The following is a 26,899-nucleotide window of genomic DNA, read 5'->3' as shown; positions in this document are numbered from 1 at the left end:
AAAAAAGAACCATGTACCACAATGTTCATTGCAGCTCTGTTTATAATAGCCAGGACATGGAAGCAACCTACGTGTCCATCAACAGATGAAGGGATAAAGAAGACGTGGCACATATATACAATGGAATATTACTCAGCCATAAAAAGAAATGAAATCGAGTTATTTGTAGTGAGGTGGATGGACCTAGAGACTGTCATACAGAGTGAAGTTAAGTCAGAAAGGGAAAAAGAAATACCGTATACTAACACATACATATGGAATCTAAAAAAAAAAAAAAAAAAAAGGTTCTGATGAAACCAGAGGCAGGACAGGAATAAAGACACAGACGTAGAGAATGGACTTGAGGACGCGGGGAGGGGGAAGGGTAAGCTGGGACAAAGTGAGAGAGTAGCACTGACATATATACACTACCAAATGTAAAATAGCTAGCTAGTGCGAAGCAGCTGCATAGCACAGGGAGATCAGCTCAGTGCTTTGTGACCACCTAGAGGGGTGGGATGGGGTGGGTAGGAGGGAGACGCAAGAGGGAGGGGACAGGGGGATATATGTATACATATAGCTGATTCTCTTTGTTATATAGCAGAAACTAACACAACATTATAAAGCAATTGTACTCCAATAAAGATGTTAAAAAGAATAAAAGTATATGTGTTAGTATTTTCTCTTTAAAGAATTTATAATTTTAAAGCATTATGAATTCCACAGTATGCAAACTCTAATAAAGAATAAAAATATGAGAACATGACCCAAAACACCACAGATGACAGATACTACAAACCATAAAACATGAAAATTTACCACTTTGGTAACTCAAACATAAGCCTTGTAGAATCTCATCATCTTTAACAACATTTTCAGAACACAGAAAACTCACTTTCTAGATGAGAAACAAAGAAAAGAAAATTTGAAGTGACAGTACCTGGTAAAAGTTGGGTTGTGTTCAGTCATGGCAACTAGCAGCTTCAGAGCATATGCTGGTACGGGGTCAGGCTCCGTGAGGATGTGCTCGTACCTGAAATGACAACGTGATTAAAAAACACTCAGTGCTTTTGTCACTTAACATTTCCTCTGAACAACAGAAACAATATTCCATGTTTCAAACATGTGGAAGAAAATAGATACTGAGATAAATGTAGGAGATATAGGACCGGCATTTGCCAATGGTGGTGATGAGACTGACCTACCTCACAGAGTAGGGATGTTGGGAAAATTCAATGAGACAATGCAGGTAAAATGATCAGTATTGAGCTGCACACACAGCAAGAGGCCCAGAAACATTAGGCATTTGTCTTGGGTGTCGCAAGACCACCCTCACATTCGGGGATTCTAGAGGACTCATGAGACTCACATACAGTTGTATTTATAGTACAGACTTTGTACAGCAGCACAGCAAGGGCACACAGCTGAGTCATAAGGGAGACAGACACAGGTGGAGGCTGGAAGATTCTACGTCCAACCTTCTTATCCTCTCTCCCTCCCACGAGCAGTCACACAGAGCACACTCTCCCCCCAGCCACAAAAACGCAGCATGTGTGCGTGATGTTACTGCCCAAGGAAGCCCATTAGACACTCAGGTGACCAAGGTATTTATCATGTGGGGCTGGTCGCATAGGCAACCTAACAAGTATCAAAAATCCCAGACTCCCAGAATGAAAGCAGGCATCCGGCATAAACCATACTGTCTGCACAAACAGTCTGGGCACTGTGCACTACCCTCATCAATTAAACACTGACTGGCAGCTCTCTGAAAGCCAAGTTCCAAGATGGCAGCCAAGGCCAACCTTGCAAGCAGGGCTTTCTCAGGAGAGCAGGCGCAGATGTGCTATGTCAACTCTTTGCTGAATGGCATTCTTATTAATACTTTAGAACCTGAAATGAAAAGTATTACCAGAGAGAATAAAACAAAATGTCTTCATCCAAAGTTTCCACTGCGCCCCCATGTTATCTGCTAGATATAGAGCTGGCCTGTATACTGTGTGTGACCTACTTAGGTTCAGCTATCCAGTAAACAACACCATGTAGATGCTCAATTAATAAGCACCAAATGAATGAATGAATAAATGGACAAACTAACCAATCAACTTTACGACTTAACTCTCCAGAACAACCAACTAACGAGGGAGCAGAACATCTCCAAAAATCCAAAATGTGTATTTAAAACTCCATGACATGAAGCAGATGTTTTATCCTCTAGAGAAGAGGGCCCCAGGCTCTCACTCAGAGCCTATTTACTCTCATTTTGGAAATCATTACATAACAAGCTTAATTATGCAGCCTCTAAGCCCACAGTCCTTAAAAAAGGAGCCAATAAAGGGAGGAGAGAGACTATTACAGAAAGACAACCCAAGAATTACAAGAAGTGGGGCTTGAAAGCATAGGAAAAACAAAAGAAAGCAAACCCAGGAACTCCTAGCAGAAAGCAGTCCAGGGAGCATTTAACGCAGAGGAAGCAGCCGCTCATCCCCCAATGGGACCTGAGGGCCCATTACACACCATAATGTTCAAAACGGGGGTAGTGAGTCAAGAAAATGTTAAACTGGGTAGAACACTCTGTTTAAGGAGCCAGGAAGTACCATATTTTAGTAATTTTTCTGATGAAATGTTTTTAAGTTACAGCAATTAAAGATTCACCCATGTACGACAAAGATAAAAGACAAAATACCAATCGTTCATAAATAAAATATTAACAAATAAAAATCAAATTGAGGAAAACCAGACATTTTATCATACGAATAAAACAAAAATCAAGGAACATCTTTAGAGGTGATAAAAATATATTTGTGAAATTAACATACAATTTGAAATGTTTTTAAAAAGGAACAACTCAGCATTTTCCTTTTCTTAATAGTCTTATAAAATAAAAAGCTCTTATCATCCTCAATTGGGAGCACCCAAGACTACCTTTAGGTTCAATGATTTGCCAGACGGACTCACAGCACTCAGAAAAGCTGTTATGTTCCCGATTGCGGTTTATTACAGAGAAAGGATACTGGTTAAAATCAGCAAAGATGAAAGGCACATAGTACAGAGTCCAGGAGGGACCAGGCCACAAGCTTCTAGCTGTCCTCTCCCAGTGCAGTTGTGTGGACAGAGCTTAATCCTCCCAGCAACAAGGCGTGAAAACACGTGTGAAGTACTGCCAGCCAGGGAAGCATTGGCGTCCAGGGTCTTATTAGCGGTCAGTCCCTTAGGTGTGGAGTGCCTGTGTGGCTAACCTCTGTCTCCAGCCCCTCCGAGGGTCAAGCTGATACGGTGTGGCCCAATGCCCCGCCTTAATTCACAATGTTAGCGTGAATTATCTGGCATGGCTCAAGGCCCCAGGGATACAGACTCTCTTATCAGGAAGGATACTCCAAAGGCTCAGAAGGACTCTCCCAGAAGGGAGTCAAGAGCCAGTTTCTTCATAATGTGCAGGGTTTGAACCACCCCACACCTGCTGAGCTAAGCGTTTGCAGCACACATCCTTAACAGGGAAACGGAGGCACTGCTGGGTTTATAGTGAGGCATTAAAGTCAGAGATGAGAGAAGAATGCACTCTTCCACTGATGACTGGTATTCGCAAATTGTCAGCCAGAGAATTTCAACAGAAGTAGGAGTAAGAAGCTCCTTTAGGAGTCACTCACATACCCCAGATGACCAGCTCCCCTCGTCCCCACTCCCAGACTTACTGGAATCACTGAGGAAAGGACCACAAAACTATGAATTTTAAAAAGCTGCCCATGGGATGTCCTTACTCACATGCTTGTATAGAAAGCAGAGAAGAATATATGGACAATTAGTTAGAAATATAATAGAGAAAACAAACTCCAGAGGACTGAAAAATATGAAATATTTTTAAAGGGACTTAAGAATATGTAGAACCTACATTTAAAAACAAAACACTGATGAAACTTTTACTGTCTGAAATACAAATGTGTTGAGGTCGTTTGAAGGTTATCTAACCTTGAAACAGGAGGGAAGGATGAAGCCTGTACCAGCCTAACGCGTAACAATTCTCCCAAAGAATATTGCTATGTTTTTCCCCCCTTGGAAAAAGAAGGGCAAATTTTATAATGGATATGTTTAGAATAGAAATATTGAGCTACTGAACATATTTTAGATAGGTTTCTAATGGTCAGCAAGAACTAGCCAAAAGAATGCTGTGATTTCTTAAGCTTGTCTTTCTCAAGAGAGAGAATGCAACTGAGCTGACAGTAATTGTATTTTGCACTCCTCTGAATAAGACTTGGCAGGAAAACAAAACAAAAAAGATAACGCCAGACTCCTGATATGGCTATAAAGGAGAGTGTCCAGTGAGGAACTGGCCCACTTGGATGGACGGAGGCTGGAGAGGAGCCCTCCAAGTGCCCTGAGCCTGGCCAGAGACTGCGATCGCTATCGCCATGAGAGCATGCTGTCCAGATAGTGTCCCAACACCCTTCTCTTCCACTTCTAGGATCCTCCCCAAATAAGGGATCTTTGCTAGGTCCCAAACAGCTGAAAACCAGGCAAGAAAAGCCATTCATACTAAATTCTCTATCCAAGAGGAGAGAAAAGCGCTAAAAATCACATATTCAGGGATCCGAGGGATAGACTCTTCTCTACCTTGTCAAGTGCCTGGAGTAACCAGTGTCAAGCAGGTAGGCTGGCAGAACTTTGAAACAGGCTACCTAGATAACTGATTATTGTGAGGAGTTATTCTGGGGGTGTGACCAAAGAATTGGCCACATGGAAAGAAGTGCCTATTTCACTGAGGGAAAGGGGAGGCACCATATCATGAAAAGGTCCACTCTGCTGGAATTAAACCCTAAACGCACATTTCACAGGTCAATGGAGTGTACTCTGAGAATCTGGGAGGAAAGAGTGATTCCAGGATATCCAAGGAATTTTTAAGGACAAATACAATGAGGCAGAAGCTGCTAAAAGAAAAGCTAAAGTACTTTACAAAACCACTAGAATTGTTAAGTGTAGCGTGGGATCAAGAATAGACACACAAATTAAAAGGAAAGAAAGGTGACCCAACATTGGACAAGAAAGAGTCATCACAGAAAGGGAGACAGAATGGTCAGGCCATATCTTAAGAAAATGTATCATCAATAAATTAAAAATTCAAGTACCAATTTTTAACTTTGTTGAAATACTAAAATGAGTAAATATTCACATATTCTTAGGTGAGAAGGCCTCTATAGCATGACAACAAAGAGAAATGAATCCAAAAAATATTCACAGTTTTAAAGTTTTTAAGTAGTAAATGTTTCTCAGTGGCAAAACCACCATAAACAAATCAAATGCAGGAAAATTTATTTGCAGAGTATTGGTATATTTTATACATTCTTAATATATAAAGAGCTATTTGCAAACCAACAACCATCCCACCAAAAAAAAAAAAGTACAAAATCCACCTAAGAAGAATATAAATGGCCAACAAATATGGGGAGAAAACTGTCAGCATCATGACTATCTGAAGGAATGCAAGCTGAAGCTAAGAGTACAGAAAAACAGGCAGTTTCATAAACAGAAGCTGGTAGTATACACCGTTTGTCATCTTCAAAAGAAAATTGTCAAAACATGTCAAATGCCCTTAACATGTATTTAATTTTCAACACAGTGGTTCCACATCTAGAGATTCAACAAAAGGAAATCAGTATGCACCCCAAGATGTAGCCCTAAAAATGGTCTTTGTAGCAGTACATGTAATGGTGAAATACTGGGAAAATCCTACATATTTACTAACCAGGAATTGTTTAATGATTTTAAAACATTTATAAATGTAGGTATAGGTAAGGAGATTACAAGACAGTCAATAAAAGAGTGTTATATAAGTACAGATACAGATATTCACAGTATGATGTCTGGGGGTAGGAGGAAGACACAGGTTCCAAGGAGGAAATTTCAGAAAGTACTAAGTAAATCTCACCAGGAATGGAGAAACCGTATAGCGGAGAAGGCAGATGTTAACATAAAATGGTAGGCAAGAGGCAAAACACTGAGAGTCTTGAATGGCGGGGTAAGAACTATTAATGTTATTTTCTGCAACCTAAAGGTTTCAAGGTTTCTGAGCAAAGGAAGCTATGAGGAAGGCATTATGTTAAAATGCATTTGTAACAGTGCAAGGGGGATTCCAGGCTTAAAGAGTTTAAAGGAAGCAGATGTGTGGGGTTAGATAAAGAGAAGGCTGCCAAACAGCAAAAGCATGGAGGTGAAATCTACCTTCGGAGAAGGTTGTGGACTTTCCCTGGACTGCTATGACAAAGGGGAAGATAGCCTACTCTTTTGGGCATTTTCTGTACAGGTTCTTCCAAAATTTGCACTAGGTGATATCTTGAGTCAACTCCAAAATTTTATGAACTGAGAGAGGGCATAAATCAGATAAACAGTTGGTATCTTGAGACTTTCCAATCTTGTGTTTTTATGTGACCTAAGTTCTACGCGACACTCTATTGTCTTGCATGGATGCATAGATACTTAGGCATATCAGTAGTTACATGGATACATAGTAGATGGAGAAATAAACAAATGGTGGGAAGACACATATATACATACATATATATACATTATATTTTTTAAGTGAGAGAAAGATAAGTAAGACTTCAAAATAAGTATTAAATATAATTTCAGATAGTAAGCCCTAACGTCTGGGCTTCTTCGATAGAATCAACAGCCAATTTTCATTATGAAGGTCTGAAAGGCTAAAAAAAAACCAACCAAACAATGACTTCACTAAAGCAACACTTAAGGTTTACAAAATATTATCCCAAGAACTGGAGCACTAGAATTATTCTGATTCAGAAGGATGAAAGTACCTTTACCTTTACTCTAACTCCCAAATTATCCCAATTCAGATTCCCATAGGTTGTACCCCCAAAAGAGGAAAAATCACTCCACCTAAATGCACTGATTTAGGTACACACTCAAAACATAGAAGGATTAAGTAAAAAGAACAAAGTGGAACTTTCTTTTGGTGCAAAAATATTTAATTAAATATTATCTGCAAAAAAAGAAAACCTTATCTAAGGAATGGCCAAAAATGAAATACTCCTATATATTGATTCCCATCAAAGATGGTCAAGTTCATGCCTATTTTAACATAGAATACTTGTAGTTAAGGGAGACAAAGATGCAATACAGAAACATCTGGATGTCCTCTGAGCCACCAACACAGAAATCAGGTAGTGAAACTCATGACTTTTGCTGGGTATTATTTCAGAGACATCAACTCTACAGTGTGTTGCAACTAATCAAATCCATTTATAAATTCAAATTTCTAAAAGGAAATACAATTCTAAGCTGTCAAGGATACAGTCCTTTCTGAGATTTTAAAAAACAAAGCCTTAATAATTTATGAAGTCATTATGGCCCTGATGATTGTACAGGTCACAAGAGAATTGTTAAAAAAAAAAAAAAAAAAAAAAAAAAGACAGTACTCACTTTCCCCAGGAGAGAAATGCTGAATGTCCTACTGTCATAAAAACACTGTAAACACATTTATATCAGCGTGATCTCTTTTCAATACAAAACACTCAAAGCTAAAGAAAAAGATGAAAACAGAACAAAACATGTCGCAAAGTGGTTCCAGGCTACCAAAGGCAAATTGCTCAGCGCATTTTTTCCCCACGGCTTGCTGCCTGGCATAAAGCCTTTCCTGACTATGCTATTGAAATAAAATAAAATAGGCACTCCCTCCATTTCCCCTTGTCGATTTTAAAAAAAAGTGTAACCTAGAAGTTGAGAATTATGTTTTATTTGGCAGACTTGTTGAGGACTTAAGCCTGAGTGGCAGCCTCTCAGGTCGATCTGAGGAACTACTCCAGAGAAGTAAGGGAGGAGCCAGGATATACAGGAGCTTTTGCAACAAAAACCAGGCAGGTAGTCGGAACATCAAAAGATTACTGTCAATTAAAGAAAAAACCAGGCACCTCAAGTGAACGAATCTAGCACTTTTCTCTGTATGGGAAGATGCAAAAGTCTGGGCTGACTGAAATCATTCCTTTGATATGCACCTTAGCTACCTGGGGCCAGTGTCCTGCTTTTCTCCATCCTGAATCCCCCCAGGGTGCACAGTCTGGGGTGGTGGCAGTGGCTGAGGGCTTGATGGCCACAACACCCTTTGTTTACTGATACGGCAGGTGTCATTCTCTACCTACTTACACCATTTTCTGTATTTTCTTCAGAGCACACACAATTAACTGAAATCGCCTTACATATTTATTTACTGCTTTGTCTCACCCAATATACTGTAAGAACACCGAGGGGCAAGGATTCAGTCTTTCTCACCACTGTATTCTGAGTTCCTGGCACACAGAAGTCACTTGATATATCATTTATATGATAAATGGGAGAAAGGAGGGAGAGGAGAGCAGAGAAAGGGTTTTAAACCTCCTGTGAACAATCACACAAGGTAGTTCAAATTACATTATTTACATTTGTAGGAATATTAGAATTTCCTCTTCCCCAAGAGCAGTGATGTGTTTCCTGAGTGGAGGATCTAGTCCTGTTCATAGCTAAATACTGAAAGAGCAATGCTCTCCCCTTATGTAACAAGTGTCAGAAGAAAAAGTTCAAACAGTCAGCAGAGGACTACTTTCAATGTTAAGATTTCACTGATAATGACTTTGATATAAAACTTCTGAGAGATGCTGCTTTTAATTAATAAGGTCACTCTGGGCTTAAGTTCCATTAAATATTGCCTCTTCTCTTCTGCATGAACCTTTAAAATTAAATCTTATCTCTTTGCTGGAAAAAGTCATGGCAATTTTCTGAGTATATGTGGTTTATCTTTCTTCCCAGAAAAAAACTTTTCCTCATTAACCATACAGATAGCAGTTACGTTCCTGGCATTTCAACTATCTGGAAGAAAGGAGGAGAAATGGAAAGCAGGAAGGGGAAGGAGGAAGGGAGGGCACACACACCAAGTCAATGGCAGAGCCAAGATTTGAATACAAATACATTCTAATCACAAGATCCACATTACCAATGAACACTACTACCAGCTTCAATAAGCATATGGTTTTCTCAAGCTGGTGGCCAAAGAGGAAGTCAGAGTAATGGCAAGCATGAAGGGGATTTGACAAACCACTGTTGACGTGAAGATGCAGGGGCCACGTGAAAAGAATTACGGGCACCTAAAAGAACGTGAGGCAGCACAGAAACAGTGACTTTGGTCCTGCATCTGTATACTGGGATGAATGATGGCCCCCAAAAGATATGTCCAAGTGCTGACCCCCTGTGAATGTGACCTTATTTGGGAAAAGGGTCTTTACAGAAGTAGGTAAGGATCTCGAGGTAAGATCACCCTGAATTTAAGGGTAGGCCCTAAAGATAATGACAGATGTCCTTACAAGAGAGAGGCAGAGGCGATTTACAGATGTAGGTAAGGATCTCGAGGTAAGATCACCCTGAATTTAAGGGCAGGCCCTACATATAATGGCAGATGTCCTTACAAGAGAGAGGCAGAGGCGAATGTGAGGCAGACACACAGGGGAGAAGGCCACGCGAAGACAGACACAGACGGGAGAGATGCTGCCATAAACCCAGGATGCCCGGCAGCCACCAGAAGCTGGGAGAGATGAGTGGATCCACCCTCGGAGTCTCAAAAAAGAACTAACCCTGCTGACACCTTGATGTCAGACTTCCAGCCTCCTAAACTGTGAGAGAGCACATTTCTGTTGTTTTAAGCCGGTAGCTTTGATATTTATTTAATTTATACTTAAACATTTATGACTTACAAACTTCCATGGTTAAAAAAAATGATTAATTTATGAAATACCTGGCTCTACCAGACAATCCATTCCACAAAGGCAGAGGCTGTGCCTATCTTAGCCATTATTAGAAATATGCCTATGAAATAAGATGGATACAGTTAGTATCAGTGAATGAACGGGCTGATGAAGAGAGAAAACATTTTCTCCCAAGCTTATTTCACAGAACTCTCACATACAGGTTTCTGCTAGAAATAAGCTGGTCTGCTTACTGCCCACCACTCTGCCACTTTCACACCTCTGCTTACCCCATTCCTGCCTGGGGTAGCCACGCCTCTTCCATCCAATCATACCCAGGTTTCAAAGTCTAACTCAAATACCATCTCTCTATATGTGGTTATTACATAACCCTCCACATACAAAAGGCACTAAACAAATGCTTGTAACTAAACTTCATCTCTTTAGAAAGCAAAGCATGCATGGTGAGAAGGGGTAACAGTTCTTTGATATTCACAATTTATATAGTAAGCCATTCACTCATGTCATCTATGATAGAAGGGGTGACGCGTCAACTTGACTGGGCTACAGGCCACCAACGTTTGATTACTGGTGTGTCATCAAACATTCTGGGTGTGTCAGTGAGAGTATTTCTGGATGAGATTAACGTTTGAGTCAGTAGACTGAGTAAAGCAGATTGCCCTCCCTACTGTGGGTGGGCCTCATCTAATCCACTGAAGAGCAAAACAGAACAAAAAGACTAAGCAAGAAGGAACTCCTTCTGCCCCACTTCCTTGAGCTGGGACATGGGTCTTTTGCTGCCTTTGGTCTTGAATGGAAACATCAACTCTTCTTGGGTCTCCAGCCTGTCAGCTTTCAGACTGGTACTGGTGAGTATACCCTCAGCTCTCCTTGTTCTCAGGCCTTCAGACTCAAACTGGAACTATACCATTGGCTCTCCTGGGTCCCAGCCTGCACACTGCAGATCTTAAGACTTCTTGGCCTCCATAATCATGTGAGCCAATTCCTTATAATAAACCTTAATCTCAATCCCTCTCTCTCTCTCTCTCTCTCTCTCTCTCTCTATATATATATATATATATCCTATTTGTTCTGAGAACCATAACTAATACTTATTTTAATATGATATTTATTCTTACAACTGAATTTTCATTCATATCACACCGCAGCTCTGAAAAGCACCTGGAACAGAGGTATTACATGGTATTTAACAAGATTAAATTATTGTGCTCCCTGAAAATTTTGTAACAGCCATTAGAAAAGACATCCACTCTTTTCGCTAGAATCATCAACCAGGAGCCACTTAACCACCAAGTAGAAAAAGCCTCTTTGAGAACAAAGCCACATAGGTGTAGGCAGAGAAGAGATGGTAAGAAAGAGACATACACACAGTACTGTAGACATAATTCAAACCCCTGAATCCAGCTATATTTGACACCAGCACAAGTCTCTGACTTCTTCATTATGTGAGCAAATAATTACTTTGCAAGTTAGTCTGAGTTAAGTATTACTGTTTGCACATAAAATCGTCTTAACTGGGGCTTCCCTGGTGGTGCAGTGGTTGAGAATCCGCCTGCCGATGCAGGGGACACGGATTTGAGCCCTGGACCGGGAAGATCCCACATGCCGCGGAACAACTAAGCCCGTGTGCCACAACTACTGAGCCTGCACTCTAGAGCTCATGAGCCACAACTACTGAGCCTGCGTGCTGCAACTACTGAAGCCCGTGCACCTAGAGCCCGTGCTCCGCAAGAAGAGAAGCCACCGCAATGAGAAGCCTGCACACCGCAACAAAGAGAAGCCCCCGCTCGCCGCAACTAGAGAAAGCCACATGCAGCAATGAAGACCCAACTCAGCCAAAAATAAATAAATAAAATAAATAAATTTATTAAAAAAAAGAAATCGTCTTAACTAATACAACACTTACAGGTGAAAAGATTGAAAAGATTGTCACCTTGGCTTTACCCAAAGTATTTTTTAAGGTCAAAGAAGGATTAAAACTTTAACAAAATTAAAAGGATCGACGTTAATATGTCTATTTGCACATTGAAGTAGGTTTTATATAGCTCTTATAAGCTCTAGAAACTTCATTATTCTTAAGCCATTATATGCACATACTCATTGAAGAACATGAATTTTCCATTATGAGCATTTCTAAACTTATTAATTACCAAGAGCTATCTTCAAAGACCAAATTCCTTGTCAAGGTTTCTAGTTTTCCAGTATCAAAGTTAAATGAATTCATCATTTGTATTTCATTTTTTTTAATTTTTTTACATAATATTTATTGAGCCCTTACTATATATGCCAGGTGGGCACAATCATCAGCATCTATTTAATGGCCACTTCTATGAAGTATGTAGTATTACTATCACTGTACCATTACAATCTTCATTTTAAAGTTTAATAGGAGGGATTACAATGGTCCTAATAATAACAGTAGTGGTGCTACATATTTGTCAAGAACGTACTATGGGGGATATCCCTGGTGGTCTAGTGGTAAAGAATCTGCCTTACAATGCAGGGCATGTGGGTTCGATCCCTGGTCAGGGAACTAAGATCCCACGTGCTGCGGAGCAACTAAGCCCACGTGACACAACTACTAAGCTTGCGCTCCTCAACTAGAGAGCCCACGCGCCCTGGAGCCCGCACGCCACAACTAGAGAAGAGAAAAAACAACCCACACGCCACAACTATAGAGAAGCCCGCATGCCTCAACGAAGACCTCGCATGCTGCAACTAAGACCCAATGCATCCAAAGATAAATAAAATAAACACTAAAAAAAAGAACGTACTATGTCCCACACACTGTACTAAGTGCTTTACAAGAAGTATCCCACGTAATTCTCATTTCTGAATCTTCTAAATTAGGTACTATTATCCTCATTTTATAGATGAGGAAACTGAGGCTTAAAGAATTAAATGCAGAGCCAAGACCTGCACTTCACATCAGAATCAGTACACAAGGTTTGAAAACATTCCACACCACATCCCAATAAATCCCATAACATTATCCAAAGTGCATTTCAAATTGCTTAATCAAAACCTGAGCTCATCTACATTACATTTGTTCTTGAGTTGCCATGTGGTTTACATTTGTGTTTTCCTCTTTAATTCCTCATCTCTGGAAAAGGTAAAGATGCCCATTAAAGGAAATACATATTATTTATGATAGCTCAAATGAATAAAACAGGAGCACTAAAATTATAGATTCAATACTTTTTATACTACAGACTGTTCCATAAGTGGGCAGACTTTAGAAACGATGAGATTTTATTTCAAATGTGCATCGGTGCTAACAAACTATTGTTAAACTGAGAAGTCTTGCTGGAGGAAATCCTGTCCCTCTTGGGGGACATCTCAGGTCCTGAAAAATGCTTCAGTACAAGTCGTCGGGTAGCAGATAAGATGGCACTGATAGCATTAATTAATCCCATGAAACAAGATTGGAATCTTATATCTACCCACATTAAGTACAAACCACACATGCACACACGCATATATAACAAATGCAACCAAAAATATATTCATTGATAGTTTATCACTGAGAAAGCTCCACATGACAAAGTTTAATTGTTTTTCATTTAGATAATCATTTTCTTACTCTGAGTATCAAAAGTATTCTTACTGTACGTATTACCAGGAGTCTCCCTGAAGCCAACTGCAGAAGCACGGGAAGCAAAAAGAACCAAGGGGCTAGCTTGTGAATCAAGCCGTCACAGGTCAAGCTCCCGTCAGTCAAGACAGGCTCCCTCAGCAGGGAGAAGGGTTGTCACACGCTGGCTACACACTTCATAAAATATACCTTCCTAAGCCAACAAGGAGTGGTTGAGCTCTTCGGAATATAATTAGGTCTGGTTTCTATATTGCGCAAAAAAAAAAAGGATTTTTAATAAGAACAGATCTTGAGAAGTTTAACAAATATCGGGGAGCATCTGGTGGAGCTGCCATCCTTGAAAACTTGCTGAACTGACTCAGACTGCAGGCCAGGCCCTGAGGAAGCAGAATCAGGCACGCGCTTTAATGCCTGACGCGCTTTCCAACATTTGTTTAATTTTGTAAAAAATTTATTTAATAGTGATATGTGGCATGCACTTTTTTTAAGCTTCAATTTTTTTAACTTCAACTTTTTTCTTTGATAAAATTTACAGTGTTGTCTGAATTATAAGGTGCCATTTTAGAGCTTAACATATTTGCATTGGGTGCTCTTAGCAGTCATCCTATTGTGTGTGCTGTGTGAGCAATGGAGTAAAAGGAAAAAAATACTCCCCTTCTGTTCATTAATACTCATTAACTGTTCTGCCAGCATCCCTCCCCCGCAAAAAAATTCTGTTTTTAACTCAACTTAATTTCCATTCCAAGAGTTTGGAGGGGAGGAAAGGAAGATTTCTTTCCATCTCTATTATTTCTGAGTAGGTCCAGGAAAAGTCCCAATTTTATGTTCAGGAGTCTTGTCATGTGGACCTTGAATAATAAACCTTATCCCTCTGGCCACAAACATTTTTAAATCTGCAAAACTCCAGTCATGTCCCCTGTAGAAAACAGATAAAGTTCTAAATGGATGTTTTTGAAGATGGACTGAGATTCTCCTGCATCCTGTGCAGCATAGTAGTTACTGCCTCTCTTTCTAGACCTCTTACAGCGAGTGCATAAGCCCCCGGACAAAAATATAAGGTCCCTGCGACCCCGAGCCCATCATTGGACCTCGTCTGCCAGAAGCATCCTGGGCACCCTACAGTTCTCTGCCTGAGTGCAGTGCATGGGACTTACTGGGGAAGTAAGACATCTCTAATGAGAGCCAGAAGACTGCTGTCAGAATCGACATTCGCCTCCTTCTTGCCATCACCAACCTCCTGGTTCACGAGCAGAGATGTGGTTTCTGAGAGCAGCCGCAAGCTGAAGAGTCTCCACTCCACTTGAAAGAAAAAAAAATGCCAAGAACGTGACCACATGGAGATAGAATGAAAACAGAATGTGTAACTGATGGAATTCTCACTGATGTGGTCACACTTACCATTCCCGCTTTGAACCAAGGAGACCAAGGGTGGCAGGATATAATCAACCACCTAAAAGGAAAGACGTAAAAGACTTGGTTCAAATCCCTACAAACAAAAAACTGATATTGTTAGCGAACTCAAGTCCATGTGCCTGACACACAGTGAGGCCAAACAATACCGAAACGTCGGAGTTTGGAGCGGACAAAGGTTTATTGCAGGGCCCTGCAAGGAGACGGGTGGCTCTTGCCTTAAAAACCCTGAACTTCCCGAAAGCTTTGAGCAAAGCCCTTTTACAGGAAAGGCGAGGGAGGGGCAGGGTTAGTTGTTGGAAGCTTCTTGGTGTCAGATCCTTTGTTACTGAGGTCAGGTCATGATGTTCCTGTAAACGTCCACCAAACAAATGTTAGTCTCTGTTCTGACAAGAAGGGGCAAGATCTCAAGGCTCAACTTTCGCCCACCGAGGTCCAGGCCTCGTTAAGAGGAGGGGTCCCTGCACGGGCCGGTCACCCTGCCCAGGAGTGCCGGTCCAGCACCCAGCCCGGGTCCTCCCGCCAGTGCCCAGCCCGGCTGAGGAGGCAGATCTCAGCTGGCGGCGCCCTCAGTGCCAGGTCCCCAGACCCCGCCCAGCCGTCATCCCTGAGGGAGCCAGGCGCCCAGGACCCAGCCAGCCCTCAGGCTGCCCAAATCAGGGGCCGGGTCCCACGCACTGCGACCCACGGAGACCACCGCCACCGCCATTAGGTCGTGGAGGCAGGGATGGGGTAGAGGTTTGCCGCTGCCTCGAGGCCGAGCCTGGACCGTGGGCGGCCTGGTGAGGGCTCTGGAGCCCTGCAGGACACAGTCCGCAGCCTACCCCCAAGGCCCCCAGCTCACCCGCCGGCCCAAGGCCAGAGGGCCTGGAGGGCCCCAAGGAGAAGCCAGCCACGATCCGTCTCTCACCACACTCTCTGCTACACGCAGACCACTGTGAGGCTGACTGTTGGGGGAGCAGGACATCTAACCACCCCACTAAGGGTCACACGCTGTCACTCGCACCCGCTCCACCCCTATTACAATATCAACCACTACTCATGCCTTTTCCACTGACAGAATCATTAGTCAAAGGAGTGAAAAAAAAGCAACAGCTAAATTTACCCAGGATTTAAACTCTGCATGACATTTAATAAACCACCAAGCTCATTTAAATCTGAAAAAGTCCTCAGGTCAAAATGACATTATGGTCATCAAGACAGTAGTTTATCAAAACCTTCAGAGTTTACGAAAGGATCTTTAGTATATAATACAAACTCTGGTTGGCATGGGTTGACATTGAACCGTCAAAGATATGTAAGGTGGTGATAATTAGTCAAGTTTAAAGTAAACAACAATTCAAACGTTGGAGGAAAAGGAGATACATAATCCTCATGCTTTTGCAAATACATCAAAGCGCTATGACAAGTTAATCTTGGTGATTTTTAGAAATAGATTCCAGAGATCTAAACCCATTACACAAACCACCTCTACGATTTTCTAGTTGTATCAGACAGAGCGCAATCAAACATGGTTTGCAACCTACTCCAAAATAACAAATTTACCCCCCAAATGAAAATGGATGATGAAGAAAGGACAAATCATTTCCACAGTGTAATTCTGAAAACTACTATCTCATTTGGTGAACTCTTTTGGTGACAATAAACAAAATTCCTGTTGTTTATAGCTGAACTGATTCCTGATCCTAAGATGTGTATTTGCTCTCCTCACCACACTGACAAAAGGGCAGGAAAAGCGGTCCATGGCCCAACACCACCCTCTTGCTGTCCAAACCAATGAAAGGATACCCTACACGGGTAAGGATCTCCACACATGGGTAGGGGTCCGTCAGTGTTACCCTGTTCTAGCTCCACTCCACAAAATAAGTTTACTGTAACATTATATCTAGATATTTGTACCACAACCCTAAGAACTAGGGATGTTTTGTTTACCCTCTTCCATTAAGTGACATCACATCACTCAAAGCATAGACATCAAGCTTCACTAAGGAATTTTTAGAACTCTAAACTCCCAGGTACATCAAAAGCAAAAACTATGCAAAGAAGAGAAATACATCCCACTATCAACCGCTATCAACACGCTCAACATCTATCTTGAAGGTTTAAGAGAACATATTAAGAGAGGAGTGGGAATTAATATTCCCACTGAAATTATCTACATGTCCAACTCAATAAGTTCGAAAACCAACAATTAGGCATGGTCCAAAAAGCCAGGCTGTCAGAAGATGAAGAGACAAAAATCAGTAGTTTTCCAATATGTCTACAACAACCAAACAAACAACATAATTAGAAAAAGATACCATTTACAACAGTAATAAAATTCTAAGGCGTCTATGATATCATGACTTTCATAGAAATATATATATATGTGTGCGTATATATATACATATATATATAAAATATGTATGACAGCCATCGATGGACTTCTGAAAAACAGCTTGAAAGCTGTCACAACCATGCTCACAACAAGAGAAAAGACAAACTGAAAATCAGCAACTCTTCTCAGACATACCAGAGACTTCAAGTCACAGGGCAAACCAGCTGTCCCCCAGAAGTGAAGAGACAGGCAGAGACAGAGAATCATGGCTTAACAGGAGCAGAAACCACCAGCGGAGCCAGCAGCTGGAGCAAAAACATAAAGGGTAACTGACTAATTGCTGGTGTCTGAGCAGAAGAGAGAAAACCTCCTTCAGGCCCTGCGTGCACCTGCACCTGACAACGGGGAGGGGGGTGAGGTGAGAAGCACTTGTGAAGTTCACAGCCCAGGCGCACATGCTCAGAAGAGGAATGAGACCAAATCAGAGGGGCTACGGAACCCTCCTCCCCCCACCTCACCACATCAATAGGGCTCCTGTGTAATAACAGGATTACAACAGAGAGCTGCTTTATTATAAAGACACAGGCTTTATTTCAGAAGGAGCTATTAGGGAAACCCAAGACAACAGGAGAGACAAAGTAAGGACATTATGGGGAATTTTAGCCTCTGAAACCTACAGCTACGGCAAACAGTAAACACAGCCTGGCTCTTAGCCAGATAAACATAAAACTTCACACTAACGGCTCAGTGATCTCAGTTCATTTTACCTGATACATCATGCTGGAGTGAAATATCTGAAGTGCTGAGAGGGAAAAAAAACACCACCCTAGAATTCTGAGTGAAATTATCCCTCAAGAGTAAAAGGAAAAATAAAGACTTTCTCACACACACAATAACTGAAGCAATGTTTTGCCAGTAGACTTGCCTTGCAAGAAATGTTAAGTTTTTCAGAAAGAAGGAAAATGACATAGGTCAGACACTCAGATCTATACGTTAGAGAAAAAATAAATGAAGGTAAAATATAGTAATTGATGAGAAGCCTCAGAGAGGTCAACTCTGTGCAAATTAATCTGTAATTCCAATAAAAATAAATATTCTAACGAGGTTTGCATGAACTCCTCATACTGATTCTACAATGTATTTGGAAAGGAGAGGGTCAGGAATAATGGAAAATTTTCCAAAAAGCATGAGGCATATTTGGTTCACCTTCTCAAGTTTCCAAGTTTACTGTGATGGAAATAAACATGATGGCACAAGCAAAGGGGTGGACAGAGAGATTCATGGCACAGAACAGAGAGCCTAGAAACAGATACATATGGGAACGCAGTAAGTAGCAGATAGAGTACTACCAACAGTGGAAAAACATATAGACTATTCACTGAAGGGATAGGTACAATTTAGTTGTCTATTTGGTAAAAAAAAAAATATCATAATGTTAAAAAAAAAATTACTGGAGGCTTAAAGATCTAACAGTTAAAACAAAAGCTCTTAAAGGAAAACATGAGAGAATGGTCTTTGTGTTATTAGAGTAGGAGAAGGCTTTTTAAATGATACCTAAAAAGTACAAACTAAAAGAAAATACTAACAGGGACTTCCCTAGTGGCGCAGCAGTTGGGAATCTGCCTGCCAATGCAGGGGACACGGGTTCGAGCCCTGGTCCGAAAAGATCCCACATGCCACTGAGCAACTAAGCCCGCGCACCACAACTACTGAGCCTGCGCTCTAGAACCCGCGAGCCGCAACTACTGAAGCCTGCTCACCTAGAGTCCGTGCTCCGCAACAAGAGAAGCCACCGCAATGAGAAGCCCGCGCGCCGCAGTGAAGAGTAGCCCCCGCTCGCCACAACGAGAGAAAGCCCGCGTGCAGTAACGAAGACCCAATGCAGCCCAAAATAAATAATTTTTTTTAAATACTAATAAATTTGACATTGAAATGAAAAATACTCGTAGAAGATGAGTCCTCATAAACAAAATGAGAAGAAAAGCCATTGGCTAGGAGAAAGCTCTGCAATCCCTATACCTGACAATGGACGAATATGCAGAATACATGAACAGGGAGCCCCCCGAAGGAGACTACCTAAATAGCCAGTAACCATATCAAAACTACTCAACTCCACTAATAATCAGAGAAATGAAAGGCAGAACAAAACAGATACCAATTTACACAAATCCAGTTAGAAAATCACATAATACCAAGACTGGGGGAAATGGGTACTCACATACCACAAAAAAAAAAAAATCAGTAAATCAGTATTTAACTTGGAAGAACAATTTCACAATACCAACCAAAGCTGAACATGAACACAGCATACAACTCAGCAATTCAGCTTCTACGTGACATATTTAAAAACACTCACTGCAGATCTGATTTCAGGAGCGAAAAGAGAGTGAATAAATCATTACATTTATATTTCATTATTTAATGAAAACATCAGCTTGCAAAATGATACAGGCAGCATGACACTATGTATCCTGAAACAACACCTATAATCTTAAAATACATACTAAATGTAAATTTCTGTATTAAAAATGTATTTCGTAAGTCTTAAAAGAAGAAATCTATTTAATTATAATATTATTTAATTTTTAAATTAAATAAGTATTCCTCTGAATAACTCAAGGCAATTATAATAGCATCCCAAGATGATACAAATTTAATCCTTCCAACTGAGAATGATCCTTGAGAAGAAGTAACAGGAGGGTGGTAATGGAAAGATAAAATGCTTTTTATAATACGTAAATGAAGAATACAAGAAAGTTTAGAACATTATCTGACTATTCACCTTTAATTCATATTTTTGGTGAGCAATGACAGTTGACTACTTTATCAAACGAAAGCTACCCATTAAGACGTGAACTGAAAAATGAAATTACACTGAAAATATCTGCATGCTTAGCTAGTCAAACCAGGCAAAGGATATAAAAACTGAAGAACAATTTCATTAGTTTTATTTATACTCTATTCAATAACTACAGAGACTGAAATAATAAATGGTGTTCAGGAAAAGACTGTTGTTTTTTAAATCCTCACAAGAAAAAGGAGACCAAATATCTTTTGGCAAAATGTTCACTTAAAGTTACATATACAATGATTCCAGCCAAAAAGACAACATGAAAATAAAACATTTAAAATGTTAGTTACTTCGGAGATGAGAGCAAAGAAACATCTTTAGTTCCTGGAGTAGCATTTAAGGCAGAAAATGTAAAGAAAATGTAACAAAGGAAGTTAAAGAAAATAAACCATTTCAATAAATTCCCATACAAATCAGAAGGGTATCTACTCTCAACAAAATGCAGGAGAGGGCTTCCCTGGTGGCGCAGTGGTTGGGAGTCCGCCTGCCGATGCAGGGGACAGGGGTTCGTGCCCCGGTCCGGGAAGATCCCACATGCCGTGGAGCGGCTGGGCCCGTGAGCCATGGCCGCTGAGCCTGCGCTCCGCAACGGGAGAGGCCACAACAGTGAGAGGCCCACGTACCGCAAAAAAAAAAAAAAAAAAAAAGCAAGGGAAAAAAGTCTGTATAACTGACACATCCCAACATTTACAAACATTAATTGTGTGTGTATATAATACATATACATATACACACAAACATAAAATAAATGATTTAGATGAGCTCACAGTATGTAGGTAAGGGGATTTTATCACCACCACTCTCAGAACTTAATAGCTACTAAGGGCCAGAAAGGAAATGAGCCCATTTACAAATATGTATACACATATGTATAAAGTAACTATAACATTATTTCCTGGAAGAGGTTGGGATGTATTTTATTGTTGCTGCCACTGCCTTTAAACTAAAGAGCTGCCAGAAGTTAGATTTAAAGGCCTAGAGATCCAGGCGATGACTTAGGCTTGCTTTCTTCTTTTTCTGAGATATTTAGAGTAATTTACTCTGAATTTAATTTGAAAACATTCACATGAGAATTAAAACAATCATCTAGACATACAATTTGCAAGATTCCAGTCAGAGATGAGAAAGGAACTCTAAATTGAGAGACTGTCTCAAGATGACAAATGAAGCAAAGTTCTAGCCTCAGCCTCCGGCCCCAAATCTCTGGAGGTCACAGGTACTCGCTCACAGAAGGGGACTGCTGCAAAATAAAAGAGCAGCTCCAAGGGTGCTCGAAGTGATCTGGGGGCACAGGGGAGAACAAACACAGGAAAAGGCTCTTGCAACCACAGTAACGATGGTTACTTGGGCCCAGGAGCAGGGCAAATTTTTTTTAAAAAATATCCTGACAACTGTATTTCAGTACAAATCGTTTCCTATATAACCCTGTGCATTTTATTTAATTTGCTTTATGCATTTAAAAACACCATTCTTAGAAGGAGTCCGCAAACCTCGGCAGACTGCCCAAGGCTTCCAGCATACAAAACACAGGAACAAATGAATCCAATGCCAAGAACACCACTCGGCTGGGCTCAGTGGTTTCTTGAACCCTTCCAAGGGTGGGCCACCTGTACAATATTTCTAGCTAATCCACATCTCTTGCAAAAAGGACTAATTTCACCGAAGAAAAAAATCTTTCTCACAAAAGTATCATCAATATAAAGACAACTCACAAGTGTGAACTTCTGATCAGAGTTTTTCAAATGCTAACTAATCACCCCTGGAGGATGTATTCCTGAAAGTGTACTTCACATATAAACTGACCTCTCCTAGGACAGAGATTAAAAGTAACTCACGCAAACAGACTCACAGACACAGAAAACAAACGTAAGGTTACCAAAGGGGAAAGGGTGGGGAGGGATAAATTAGGAGTTTGGGATCAGCAGATACACAAACTCCTATATATAAAACAGATAAACAACAAGGACCTACTATATAGCACAGGGAACTATATTCAATATCTTGTAATAAACTATAAAAGGATCTGAAAAAGTATATATGTGTATGTATGTGTGTATGTGTATATATATATATATATCTGAATCACTTTGCCATACACTAGAAACTAACACAAAATTGTAAATCAATTCTACTTCAGTTAAAAAAAAAAAAAAACTAACTCATGCATATAATTTCACACCTCTTGTGAAAGGTTAAGTAGTTTCAAGTAAATTACACTAGGTTTCTCAAAATAATACTCGGAGAAACCATAAAATGACTTATGAAATCGTTTCACACTCCTCTCCCTTTGTATACATGATTTTTTTCTGCCTATAACACCCACTCCTCCCACAGGAGCCCATCAGGAGTTGATTCCTACGTGCCTTCAAAATTTAGCTCAAGAATTGCCTCCTCTAAAAAATCATCTCCAGACCCTGTTAGACTGAGTAGGGCTCGCGGCATGCCCCATGCGTACCACCAACACAGTCCAATCAACTACGGCGGTCCAATCTTTGCTTTCCATATGGGTCCCTTCCTCTCAACCAACACTGAACCGATTCAGAGCAGGGCCTGATTCTAGCACCCCAGTGTATTCTCAGTGCTTCATTTAAACAGGTGGTTTGCAAAAGGCACTTATTATGAATATATGAGTAAACAAAATACTTAAGTGTTTTCTGTGTCCATATTTATATCACTGCTATACCTCTATTCATACTAATTTATCCTATTAATATGAATAGGATGTAAAAAAAAAAAACTTTGAAACATAAAAAGTGCTTGTCCTATAGAATGCTAATTTCTCAAAAAAAAAAAAAAAACCTCATTTGATTTTGTATCCTAGTTGTCAGCTGCCATCACCCCAAACTTTGAGCTTTAAAAGGAAAACCCTTAGCCCTGCACGCTCTAAGAAATCTAGTGTCCTCTCCAAGATTTATAGGAATGTGCAAGGGCTTATTTACTTTCCATGGTTCATTGCCAATGCTTGAGTTTTTACCTCACTGACTCTAGTATTTTATCTGCTTTTCACCTTCTCCTAATGTTTGCTTCCAAGAGTCTGAATATACAAATGAACAGTGGTCAGACTATTTATGACAAAAGAACTCCAGCCGCAACCTGTGCAGGAAACAGCATGGAAGCCACATTGTAACAGCTGCAGCCATAAACTCAGAATGGTGAGGACTTGGTCGATAACTGCCAGCCTCACTCTTTTTTGTACTGTGTCCCTTTGACTCAAGACCAACCAGAGAAACCTAAATATGCTCTCCTATCCAAACCACATAGGATGCTCTGTTTCTCATTAGCTTGACTCCAGTCCCCCCATGGCAATCAGGGCACACCTTAAGCCCTCCCTCATTAGCATATATTAAATGACACGCCCACAGGTGCCAAGACAGTTCCGAGGCCACCCATAAAAAGCCCAAAAGTGGGCGGTGGCCCAATTCCTGGAAATCCCTGCCCCTTCCCCAAAATAGCTGGCATAATCCTCCTACTGATCAGCCGATGAAATTACCATGCCCATAAAAAGTAACCACCCTGTATTTTGGGGCTGCTCTCGTCTTTTGAGAAGGACTGCTTTCTGTCTGTGGAGTGTGTACCTCTCTCAATAAATCTACTTCTTACCTATCACTTCGCCTCTCACTGAATTCCTTCTGCACTGAGACATAAAGAACCTGAGCTTCCGGTGTGCGACTTCAATTAAAAGACAGTGGGTCTGAGCTCCAGTCTGAGTTTTGGCTGTGTTTGAATCTCACCTGAGGTTGTGCAGTTTCAATACCAATACAAAGAATGATTATCGGGCTTCCCTGGTGGTACAGTGGTTGGGAGTCTGCATGCTAATGCAGGGGACACGGGTTCGAGCCCTGGTCCAGAAGGATCCCGCATCCTGAGAAGCGACTAGGCCCGTGAGCCACAACTACTGAGCCTGCGCATCTGGAGCCTGTGCTCCGCAACAAGAGAGGCCGCGATAGTGAGAGGCCCGTGTACCGCGATGAAGAGTAGCCCCCGCTTGCCACAACTAGAGAAAGCCCTCGCACAGAAACGAAGACCCAACACAGCAAAAATAAATTAATTAATTAATAAACTCCTACCCCCAACATCTTCAAAAAAAATAAGAAGAATGATTATCGATTAATCATGTTGCAGAATGTGTGATTCAAAAATATCACTTGGGGAGTGCGGTCTGACCCATGATGAACCTCAATCTGCATTTTGAGAAGTCACATGAAAATGGTATGCTTTTTTTTTTGCGTGTATCTTTTTTTTTCATCTTTATTGGAGTATAATTGCTTTACAATGTTGTGTTAAGTTTCTGCTGTATAACAAAGTGTATCAGCTATATGTATACATACATCCCCATTTCCCCTCCCTCTTGCATCTCCCTCCCACCTTCCCTATCCCACCCCTCTAAGGTGGTCACAAAGCACCGAGCTGATCTCCCTGTGCTATTTTACATTTGGTAGGGTATATATGTCCATGCCACTCTCTCAGTTCGTCCCACCTTACGCTTCACCCCCCACACACACTGTTTCTTCAAGGAAAATGGTATGCTTTAATGACAACCCAATGCCAAATGGCAATAAAATAGATAACAATGAAGAAGAAAAAAGGACAAAAACCTAAAAACTCTCTTTACCAAATCACTTCCAAGTCACAGTGAGGAATCTAGGATGACAAAAATCTGATACAGCTTATGACAGAGAAACTCTTCTAACCCTTCGAACTGGCATGGTTTGCTCACTGGTACTAGGTCTCCTTGTTAAAAAGAAGAGACTGGAACATCTGAGACAATAGGCTGAGAGCCCTTTTGCTGCTGTGGAGTTAGATGATTTGTTCATCAGTGCCTTCCCCTTCTAGAATCTTCCACAGAACTTATAAACAACATGTACACCATTTAAATAAATACCACTGTAACTCTATGCAATGTCCCTGCATTAATGACTTTTCTCTATCATAAAATTCCACCATTCATTACTTTTTTTAGTTGCAGAGGTAATACACCTATATGGAGCAATCCAAGGAATTTTAATATTTAATGCTAGTGGTATTGCTTTCTTAAATAAAGATATTCATATGTGCTAAAGGCCATTTCACGACATGTCATAAAAACAGAGTCATTCTGAACTCTTTTTGAAAATGCAGATTCCCAAGTCTAGGGACTTTTTAATTTCTGTGCTCAAAAACTGGGTCCCTCATTCAAAAAACATGTGTCTGCATATGCACATTAATTACTACTAATGGTCCTCAACAATACGGCTCAGAAGAAATGAATGTCTGTGAGGTAGGGATGCTAAAGACAGCTCTAAGACCTTCAAGCTAAACAATCACAAATGCACTGAAACATGTAAATTACACTCACGCTAAACCATATTTCATTTGTTCTTAAGTAAAGCCACTGATGCCCAAGATGAAGATTTGTTTATAATTTTAAAAACTTCTTTTCCATTTTAAGAAAGGTTGAACATGAGATACTGAAGTTCAGCAGCTTTAAACTGTAAGTAACCACGTACCCACATTTAAATTTTCTTATTTCACAAAGAATAAAGCAACAATCTTATAACCTATGGAAAGTGTATTTCTAACCCTTAATCATTTATAATGAAAGTATGCTTTATACTCTTATTTTTGTAGAGGGTGTTTTTTCTTACTTTAAAAAAAATTTTACTGATGGAAGTAAATAATTTGAAAATGGAAGTTTACCATTCTAAGCACTCAACTAAAATTCCTATTCTACCTTTGAAAATTAATCAGCAGTTCCTTCATTTCAGTAGACCTTAAAAAAATCTGGTACATCTGACAGCACAACAATTAACATGTTCACACCAACTGCAAGTCTCCTTACCCCACACAAGGTACTGTCAGGTGTCCAGGAAAAACGTGCCTAGAACATGACCTCTACCACTGCTAACGGCAGAGCAGATGATTCAGAAGGCCCCTTTGAGGGGAACAACTAACTATAAAAACTAGACACAACACTGTTTAAATCTTCTTTACAATATTAAGTGCTTAAAAAGATGTTAAGGAATTCCCGAGGCCACATCAGGTTGGCAAAATTTCAAAAGTCTGACAATACACTACTGGCAAGACTGGGGAGAAACAGGCCCTCTGATCACTGCTGGTGGGAAAGCAAAATAGTAAACCCATGTGGAAGGGACTCGGGAAGTATCTAGCAAAACTACATACGCATTTACCCTTTGATCCCACAGTCCAGGAATTTGCACTGAAGAGACACCTCCAACAGAAGGAAACTGCACATGCACAAGGTTATTTGTTTGTGATTGAAAAGATTAGAAACTACCCAAATGTCCACACATCAGAGACGGGTTGAACAACCTATGATATACACAAACATGACGGAGTGCTACACTGCTCTTATGAAGAAAGAGATGGAATAATTTCCAGTATCCATACTAAATGAAAAAGCAAAGTGCAAAAGAGAAAATATAGTATGTTACTTCTTGTATAAGGAAGAAAGGGGAAATAAGAAAACGTTATCTCTACAAAAAGAAACACTGAAAGAACAAGCCAGAAAACGAGACTGGTTACCTATAAGAGTAGGGAGGGTATGATGGAATGGTGATGAAGTGAACAGGCTATATACCCGGGGGGGAGAGGGGAAGGGAGTGATGCTGCTCTGAATATGTCTGTTTTTACAGTTTTTACTTTTGGAAGCATGCTAACCTTCTACATATTCAAAAAATAAAATCAATGCGCTTCCCTGGTGGCGCGGTGGTTGAGAGTCCACCTGCCGATGCAGGGGACACGGGTTTGTGCCCCGGTCCGGGAAGATCCCGCATGCCACAGAGTGGCAGGGCCCGTGAGCCATGGCCGCTGAGCCTGTGCGTCCGGAGCCTGTGCTCCGCAACAGGAGAGGCCACAACAGTGAGAGGCCCGCGTACCGCAAAAATAAATAAATACATAAAATAAAAAAATCAGATCAAATCAAAAAGCATAAGAAGGGAAGAAAAGAAAACCTAAAATTGAAAGCAAATTGAAAATAAATCAACTATATTTCAAATGAATATTATTCAATA

The 26,899-nt window shown here is 40.6% G+C and overlaps 1 protein-coding gene across 4 annotated transcripts in view; it reads right to left on the bottom strand.

Annotated features, from left to right (window-relative positions):
* ULK4 (unc-51 like kinase 4) overlaps positions 1-26,899 on the bottom strand; it is a 518,420-nt gene that overhangs the window by 320,607 nt on the left and 170,914 nt on the right. For all 4 annotated transcript variants that reach the window (XM_067753978.1, XM_067753980.1, XM_067753979.1 and 1 more), the window contains 3 exons: positions 14,710-14,761; positions 14,466-14,610; positions 920-1,012 (listed from right to left, as the gene is read on the bottom strand). In XM_067753978.1, coding sequence (XP_067610079.1) covers positions 920-1,012; positions 14,466-14,610; positions 14,710-14,761 — 290 coding nt within the window. The remainder of the gene's footprint in view (positions 1-919; positions 1,013-14,465; positions 14,611-14,709; positions 14,762-26,899) is intronic.

This window comes from Pseudorca crassidens, chromosome 10, assembly GCF_039906515.1.
Source record: "Pseudorca crassidens isolate mPseCra1 chromosome 10, mPseCra1.hap1, whole genome shotgun sequence".
NCBI lineage: Eukaryota > Metazoa > Chordata > Mammalia > Artiodactyla > Delphinidae > Pseudorca > Pseudorca crassidens.
The sequence above is the reverse complement of the archived record's forward strand: the minus strand, read 5'-3'. Positions and strand labels throughout refer to the sequence as shown.